The sequence below is a fragment of the Haliotis asinina genome, chromosome 3, assembly GCF_037392515.1.
Source record: "Haliotis asinina isolate JCU_RB_2024 chromosome 3, JCU_Hal_asi_v2, whole genome shotgun sequence".
In the NCBI taxonomy this organism is placed as follows: domain Eukaryota; kingdom Metazoa; phylum Mollusca; class Gastropoda; order Lepetellida; family Haliotidae; genus Haliotis; species Haliotis asinina.
Genome location: NC_090282.1, coordinates 75,969,528 through 75,979,350, shown reverse-complemented (window position 1 = coordinate 75,979,350; position 9,823 = coordinate 75,969,528). Strand labels below are relative to the sequence as shown.

Here is a 9,823-nt window from a genome sequence, read left to right as displayed (position 1 = left end):
AGCAAAAATGGATATTAAATTGAAGGGAGACTATAGTGCAAATACAAGTTCGAAACCTGATCTAACTAGTATTTAAGAAATACAGTTCGTTCTACCACCATGTATAGTGTAATAAAGCACACTTTCGCCCTGAACTATTATAATTAAAGCACGAGGACGCTTGCGTCCCCTACGTTAAGACAAACGTTACTAGAAAAAAACAAAGAATGAACAGTTTGGTGACGGTTTATGTTCGGGTTAAATATCTTCTCTAGATATTTTTATTAAATTTGTGATTCTCTTACACCATTATGATGCATGGTTCATATTATTTATCAAGGCAATCTAACATAGGTTGTAAATCACCTGGTTCTGATGCGAGCAGTACAATGTCGGCATATAAGTGAGTGAGTGAGTTAATATTTAACGTCACATCGGCAATATCTCAGCCATATCATGACGAGAATAATAAATATCATACATAATAGTGAATGGTAAAAATGTCAACGAAGGACACTAAAACAACTGGATTATTACAGACAGATAATTAAAACCAGTAATGAATTCTAAAACAGTCTAACTATAGAGGACAATACAATGTAAAACACGGGCTATAGATCGCCAACAACTGAAGGTAGATCACTATACTAAGGACCATGGGGACTTAAGGTACCTTTGCCACCTGCATGGACCCTAGTTGGATTTCCATCATCCCCTCAGCCGCTGGCGATTGTAGGAACGTTTAGCCAAAGTTTCAAAAGAACAAAAATGCTACGTTTGAAATCGGGTAAGAAAAAGTTAAACTGTGAAAGTTTTGGGACTTACGTATCCTCTCAGGAGGACAATAATTTTACGATGCTTTAACCCCCTTTGAGGATACAGCCACTGACAATACCAGTTGCCGATTTCTACTACCAGTCGTTAAAATACATCTATCTACAGCATATGGTAAACATAATTCAGCTAATGAATCAAAATTTTAAAAAAAAATCCCATTTATTAAATGATAACTAACATCAGTAAAAAGATCCTTAATAGTTTTGACATTAAAATATTTATCCCTTGTGATGGTGTCGGCATATGAGAAAAGAAATAGATTTACCATACTTTCTAATCGGCTGTTAAAATCACCAGGATGTAATTCGACTTCGTCAAAGCTGTCATTTTGTAGATTACATTCAAGATCGTTCAGAAATACTGTAAATAGTATCGTGATAAACTTTCCATTTCACACCGGACGTACATGTGAGGAAAGTAGTCTTACTTCTACCGCATGATACACCAGATGTAATTTTCCCGGTTAAGTTGTGTAATATCAATCTTTGCCAAAGTCCCAACTACCAGACAGAATCAAATGCTTTTTGGAAATCAATGAAAGCATAATTTTTATGTTCCTCTACTTTTTAGCAGTTCCGAAAGATGATAATGATATACATATGGTCCATTGTAGAATACCCATTCCACAATACAGCTTGTTCTTCAGATATTTCGCATTCCAAGAAAGTATACAAACACAGTTGTACGCTGGGTTGAAAATAATCTTGTGGCAATTGTACGAATTATTTTATACGGCGTTGTTTTTAAACTAGTTCACTAGCTTCAACATAAAGACTGTCAACATTAGAAGTTCGGAAAGATCACAATACAAAATAAGACCTCAAAACTTGCTCTTTCTTACAACTTTGATGGAAGTGACATTTTAAAATACCCATGGGTCGTTATGTACTTTATATATCCAGCAGAATGTAAACAATACGTTTTTGATTTAGAACATTTAGTGCTGCTTTCAAGTCACAATTTATGATGTTATTGAGACAGATTTGTAACTGCCTTTCTGTTGTATGCATATTGTACCACGACAAGAAGCATTAACATCATCCACGAAAAGTAATCCATCTGCTGTATCAGTAAAAACCTTCTAAAGGTTCAAACGTTCTAAACAGTGTTACAGATATGATAGTTTTTTGTAGAAGGCACTGATCCTGATTATAATGACAAGACATTGTTAACTCATTCTTTCTTGAAATTGTCTGTCTGTTAAAAACTAAGGTGACATAAACCAAAGAAAACGACCTCTCAAACCCAAATCATGTAAATTCTTTAAGAATAACGAGCTTTCAGGTAGTGTTGTATGAGAGAGTGCGCGATCAGAAACCAAGGGGTTAATACATTTTCATTCCATACACGGATTTGATGATTTGAACTCTGACTGGTCAATAGCCAATATCAATTTACAGCTTGCAGGACAATAGTAAAACAAAACTGTTTGACCTATTGTTTGGCCTACCCTCTAGACGTACTTTTGCAGAACGGAAATCGGCGGCCATGACGACTGACTCAGCCGAGTACCATGCACTGCACATATGAATCTGTGATACAATCGCTACGCGATATCTCATGATTATTTCTTTCACGTTGATTGCAGTTTGCAAATTGGTAAAATGTCACTGATGACCAGAATAGCTATTTGTTTCCAGTAATCAGTTGATTTTCAAAGGTCACAGGTAAAGTCTACCTTGTGAACTGAAACACTATGTATTGATGTCCGTTAGTGGTTTCATTGATCATAGTTTTTATACGCTTGAGTGTAATGGTACTATAGTATAATCCGACAGTAAAGTCCAGATCGGCTGACAAAGGAGATAGCGCTAGTGTGGACGTCCCAGTGTCATGGCGAACAACACTGAAGCAACTTCATCGCTAGTCTTATTTACAAGCTTGAATGGATACGAGGTAACTGCACCTCTACTTGCAATAAACGGCGTTATCTTACTGATTGGAATTCTTACCCTGGTTTCGAACGCCTATGTCCTGGATACCGTGGTGAGAAGGACGAGTCTGGAGGCCACGGATCTGGTGATGTGCCATCTTGCCGTCACCGACATGCTGACAGGGGTCCTTGTCATTCACACAGTCGGATACAACTTGATCAACTTTCAGAACTTCACAGAATGTCTGATGCGTCTTGGTGTCGTCTTCACCTTCGTGTGTTGCTCCGTCAATCATCTGGCCCTCCTGACAGTGGACAGGTTCGTAAAGATTGTCTTCCCCTACCGTTACCAGGATATCATCTCCAGGAAGTCCGTGTCTATCATATCGGCTGCCATCTGGGTCTTCTCCGTCAACCTCGGTCTCATCCCGGCATACGGCTGGAGACATACACCAGAACCTTCCGAACCTGCATGTTCTCTGCTAGGAGTCTTAACGGCAGGTTACATACAGATGGGACTGTCGATAATCTACTTGCCGTTTGTTCTGATTTGTATCCTCTACATGAAGATATTTCTGGTCGTCCGGAGACATTCCCGCGCGATCGCGGCTACTGACATCTCGGGAAACAGTAACTCTGGGAGCAGCATGAAGTTCACTAAAACAGTGGTCATCCTGATAGGAGCCTACATCATCTCGTTTTCACCTCTAGGTAAGACACGTGGTTTTTGACTTATGTTCTTTGCGCCGCTAAGATAGTTTTCTGAAAATGAATGAACCCATCGAGGTGATATTCAATTCAGCAAACCTTAACTGGATGAAGGTATTGGACTCACATAGCTTATTATATTCACACAATTTTCTGGGTCAACTTGCGCTGAGCCATCTTAGAGGTGCAATTATTGAAAGTCGTTAAGAACAATCGCCATCCACTTGCACAAAGCGGTTAAGATCATTGTAAGCTACAATCGAAACTTGCAATTGGCCCGGACCAACTGTAAGGAGCTAGGGTCAATGTGGTTTGTGATGAAAAGGCGTTCACGTCAAGGTCTGTTTCGCACAAATAATTAACTATACGTATTGAGATAACTATCGACTCCATATCATCAAGTACTATCAGTACGATTCAGGGTTGGAAGAACATACTTTTATGCTAATCAAGGAAAGGACAGTAACAATAGATCTCTGCAAGCAATAGGAAATGGCTTGACCTTTCCAATAACTCAAGGTCTGCTAATCTTAGTTTATGCACAAATTGAGAGTGGCTTCCCTTGCCATAGTATGCCGTATGCTTCCGTAGAGTCCGCGACTTTGTCTAAGTTTTTGATTATAATAATTGGCAATCAGATAACGTGTAAAAGCATTTTTCTTTCTATTACTTAAACCTAAAATTGAATCGGTCGAGGGTTTCAGGTGATGCATTTTAAATCTGCTACAAATATCCATCAAACAAGAAAATACGCTTGCGGAGGCATTTGGAATTTATGCAAAAAAAGCAATTTTACAATGTGAAAAATTAATTCATTCAAAATAACATTCAAACAGAGTTAAATGATTAACATACTGTGAAGAAATATTTAACAACACATACTATATTCACGAAATGTTACCTGTTATGCATATTACCCTGACATGCATTATCCACAACACTTCCGTAGCCAAATCACATTTTCGTATTGTAACAAAACCAATACGTGTGGGATATATTTGTGATTTTACTCTTAACAAATCCCCCGAACAGGTGCGTGTTAAACAATGTCTCACTAATAGTAAATCATTGCCAATTCAAACATTTAGATGTTATGTCATAAAGAAATATTGTCTATATTGGATGTTTCAAATTGCATAGTTATTAACGTACTAAATCTCGACCCATGTTTATGAATGTATTTTGGGGAATTTATGAGAATGTTTTTCATAAAAATTCTGCAAGATGCGACTGAGAGGGGTATAGATTGTGTGTATGGACAAGTATCACTTTTCATTTGCGCAGAATTCTATGCGCACTTGCACACAACTGTAGACAGGTGTCGAGTTTATGAAATTCGCACCTCCACCGTTGGTGAAATTCGCACCTCCAACGTTGAAGAGTTCGATCTTGGCTAAGATTGCGATCTCAAATACTTACAATCTCACAATCGCACTAAGATCTGCTTTGTGCAACTGGATTTCGGCAGTTATATGGACTGCACAGGCCTTAGATCGTTTGTAACTAAGACTGTTCAGTGCAAGTCGACCCTGAAATAAAAATACATAAAGTTGTTTATAGTGCTTACTAGACATCATCGTCGATGAGAGCTAGATCCAGATGCAACCGAGGGTGCAAGATAATGAGTGATCTGATATATGGTCAAATCCGCTATTTGTCTCTAAACTCGCCTAACCTGGATATAAGGGGACTGCGGTGTAAATAATATTTTAAATGCACGATTGTATTTTGTATACTCACTGATTAGTATATTCAGTTACTCAGCAAACTGAATATACCACTCGTGAATGAAACGATTGTTTTCCGAAGCCAATCGTCACCCATTCGTATGACCACGAAAAGTGACATCACCTTGTTTCATGGATCTATATATCTCTATATCACTATGTACGACAGCTTACTGCAATAGGTATTGACATCTAGGAAAGCAGAGGGCGAAATGTGAGAAGATTGGCGCTAATGGTGTCTTTTTGACTTGACATTTTTTTTAAAAAAGAATAATAAAATTTGATATTAGTGGCATTATTTAATTAATAATCTTGGGCTATTTATCTCAGTGCTGGACATTTAGATTGTAGTGCATTTACGTGTAGTGCAGAGACTCTGAACATTGTTGTCTGAAGGCGTGGCAGTGTGTGTACATCAAAGGCACAAAGATAGAAATAAAGATATAGGTAGATAGATACAGTTCCAAAGTATACAACATAAACATTTCCAGCTATCATGAAGTTCCTGAAACAAATGACGATTGATGTAATGATCGATGTAATGCCCCCACAGAACCTTCATTTTACTTTGGCACGAGAGACATGCAGTCAAGAACAAGATGTGAAATCTTACGTTTTTCGATCTATCGTATCAGAATCGATGCACACCATTATCAAACAGTACAACGACACCTGTTTACATGAATTGCAACAACAGTAGCGTAAAACTAATTGTCACCCTACTGCCGAAGTAACTTAATGTTCACTCACTCACCACCCCCAACAATTTTGTTTGGACCGATGATGTTAACATATCAAATATATGTACCTAAAAAGCAAACGCAAAACCAAACCATAAGCAAAGATGTATACTGGGCAGCAACAGAAACTCAACTCTGGATTTTTGAAGTTTGTAGATAGAAGTCATAAATATGTATGCTTACTTTTATGAGATTTCAGTTTTTCGAAACTTATGTTTCTTTTGCTGTTTAGTATACGAGTATAAAGCGGTGACCAACGCAGGGATGTTTAGCACAGCATTGACACTTTTTGCATTTACGAGTTTTCATATATTTGCAATAGTTTCATATATTTTGTCTTGCATGTGCATGATATGATATCATGTGAGGATATCATATCAGGTGTACACGGGGCGGTTGTGTAGCCCAGTGGTTACAGCATGCGCTTGTCACACCGATGACCCGGGTGCGATTCCCCACTTGTGTGAAGCCCATTTCCGGTGTCACCTGCCGTGATATTGTTGGAATATTGCTAAAAGCGGTACAAAACCGTACTCACTCAAGATTACATAATGTACAGCTTTCTCCCAATGTCTAATGATATGTCAGTGATATCTCACCTATTCACTCTATCGTAAATATTTCAGGAGACATGTTATAATGAATCCCCTATTGCCCATATTATGGTGTCACATTTGTATGATAGTTAATGTCATAAAGCTTTTAGTGACCTGTTTGTAGCACATGGACATTTAGAAGAAAGTCTGTTCAAAAAGCATTTTCGAGATTTAAATGGGCAACCGCATCACCGGAATTCATCACCGTAAGTCTCAACGTTCGGTGCTGTTGCTGAGAAAACCGGAACATTTCGTGGCATGTGAACTTCCTCTTTACACCTCAGGAAAACATTTAATTGTCAAATATATAACAGTAAGAATTTTTTATTGCCATTTAAAAAACAATTTTTACTTGGATCCAGATAATCCATTTGTCCCCTCTTAAGAAAGAGTGTCTGTAAGAACGACTGTGACAGCATCCACTACTCATAAACACGTGCTAAACTTCCTCAGCTGTATATCTGAGAGATAAATAAATAAATAAATAAATAAATAAATAAATAAATAAATAAATAAATAAATAAATAAATAAATAAAGAGCAAGGTATCCAAAGCCACAAGTTTAATTTCACAATACCGATTTCAAATACAATACAAGTGAGAGAAATTCTAAGGCGATGGGTCACAAAATATAATATAGCAAACTCACCAAAGTTTTAGTGCGAGAGAGAAACAGTCATGCAGAATGTAACACAGCGAGTGGTCTGACAGCGGTTGATGTAGAGCAAACGTTGGCAGCGATTTATGACGCTACTGCAGTGATGTGTCCATATGTGTCCCCGTCTCAACACGGCAACTAGCCTTTATATATATACTCAATCATTTCCCGAAAGTTCGGGCACATACGACTATCGCCAACACTGTAGAAATCTCTAGCAGTCTCCCAGAAGTAACAAAACCAAGGGCAGATAATTAACTAAGTAAAATGAAATGAAAAATGTGTTCGTCCCTCCTCACTTTTTTACAATAAAAAAAGTAAACATAAAGTCCTACCGCCCTCGTAACTTTTGAAGAAACATTTAATTTTTTTAATGTATCCTTAGATTGTAACATCATCCTGCTTTGATGTAATAGGTAACAGTCATTTATCAGCTACCGTGGCAGTGGTTCTGCAGATCACGTCCCAGAATCTTGTGTATTTCATTCAGTGCAACTTAGCATACCCATGATTGTTTGACTCTTACAGTTTTGATATCATTTTGGATCTAACGTTGAAATACACCTGCTTGTTTGTTGCAGCTATGATAGCCTTGGTGTTCACCTTCGGGGGATTTCACGACGTGTCTGCATTCGCAGTTGGCGACTACATCGTATACGCTAGCGTCCTGACGTTCGCCAACTCCCTCGTCAACCCGATTATCTACTCCTTCAAGTTACCACCAGTCAGGAGAAGACTACTCCGTTTCCTCGGGAAGAGCGACAACTCTTTAAATTCAACCACTAGTGGAACCGTACAGACTGTTGTCACTGATGTGGATTAAAATGAATCGATATTATGTCTAAATATATGAACTGTGTGTGCAATGAAAATGAACACTGGCACGGGTTTTAGGCTAACATTTTCTTTTAAAAAGGTTTTAAACCCAATATTTGAAGTACATTTCTCGTTTTGGCCCACAGTATATGATTTAATACCACTCGATATGTGTTAGACGTGGTGGGTCAGAGGTTTTGTTGATGCCCTTCCGTAATGCTTGTTCCATTGTAGTATGACCTTTCATTGATTCTCTCAGACAGCCCTGTCGCCGACGACCTGAAACTAACAGCCTAAATGCTGGTAAACTGACAGGCATCAAGGAAAGACTTAAAACAAAAATCATTTATGAAAACATCGATTGTCAATGAACAAGTACTTCAGCTATCATGTCCAACTTGGAGAAAGTGTGGTCCCCATTCTGACCAATTATTTCAAGATCACGACACCCTTCAAGTCGGCATAGTATATTTACACCTCTACCATGAACAGTCTCACTGAAGCAATTAAGAAATGAAACAGCTTTTATCCACCACCAGCTGCAGGGATAAAGCGCTACCAGAGACCATATTGTATGGTCTCTGTTTCTACTCTGTATGTGGACTTCTGAAAAACCCAACATTCTCTCGCTTCAACAATTCAATTATTCATCAATTCAGTTAATTCAGCCGTACAGCTAAAATTTACCCCGATATCACAACTTTCCAAACAAACGATGAATCCAGAGGTAGATCTTACCACACTTTGAATATCCGAACAAACCCTTTTGTATTCCAGGAAGAATGCAACCACACACCGATCGTTTTAACAGATTTATCCAAGTATGGTGGCAGCTACCAGTGCTACTGTCCCTAGATCCAAGACTGTCTCCTCAAAAATTCAAGACAATAGTACTGCTGTGGTCCAAGTCATCATTGCAGACTTGAAACATATTGAACTAAAAACCATTGAAAAAAACACTGTCATCTTATCATATGCACTGTCTTGTGTCATCCGATGATTCACGACATTTTAGAAGCTTACCATTGTTTTTCATCTCGCCAATGTGACATCTCTCATGATGCCCAAGTCATGTAGGTTTAGCAGGTAACTCAAAAGCAGATGCTGGAGCTAAGACGGCTCTGGACAAACCGTTATTTGCGTACCCCATACAATGATTTCAAGCCAATTATCAGTGTAGGGGAATCACATCATCAAAAGTAAAACTGAAAGATCGGTGTACCCGTTTGAACTGGTATCTCACAATACATTACTCGAAATATATTGGTCTTTATCAAAACCCGTAAATATGTACGACGATTGTGGAGACGTATTTTTTGTGTTGTTTATAGCTTTCCGAGTTTCAGTTGTGATTGTAATGTTATCGTTCACGCGCAAAAGTAAAAATATTATTGTTCTGGCTGTGAGAATATTGATTTCGATAATCGAAATTTCTCTGAAATGATAACGTTTGAATTTAATTCATTTGGACTTTTTGAAATAGTTATGGTTTCTGAAAGAAAGATAAATCCTAGAAGTGAGTGACTGAGTGAATATCACCTTACTTAAAATATATTGGCCTTTATCAAAACCTGTAATTATCCATGATGGAATTGTAGAAGTAATTATTTCTTTGCTTATAGCTTAAAGTATTTCTGTTGTAAATTGCATGTTAATAGCCCACGTGTAAAATTGTAAATATTATTGTTCTAACTTGGTGTTTCAAATTGTATTGATATGTGTACGTATAAAATTGCCTTTTACGTACTTACCAATATATACTCTTCACAAAATGTAGAGGAACCTTAACTTTGAAGTCTGGTAGAAAGAAAACCCATTGAGGAACGTCACAATGACATTCATCTTGTGTATGCAGCATCATTTCTCGTTACCGCTACACGCAAAGCATG

General features: G+C 37.8%; 1 protein-coding gene across 1 annotated transcript; it reads left to right on the top strand.

Annotated features, from left to right (window-relative positions):
• The first annotated feature begins 2,649 nt into the window (after positions 1 to 2,649).
• Positions 2,650 to 7,941, top strand: LOC137278242 (adenosine receptor A3-like). Its single transcript, XM_067810460.1, has 2 exons — positions 2,650 to 3,400; positions 7,700 to 7,941. Exons 1-2 carry the CDS (start codon positions 2,650 to 2,652, stop codon positions 7,939 to 7,941), a joined length of 993 nt encoding a protein of 330 aa, XP_067666561.1.
• The last annotated feature ends 1,882 nt before the right edge of the window (positions 7,942 to 9,823 follow it).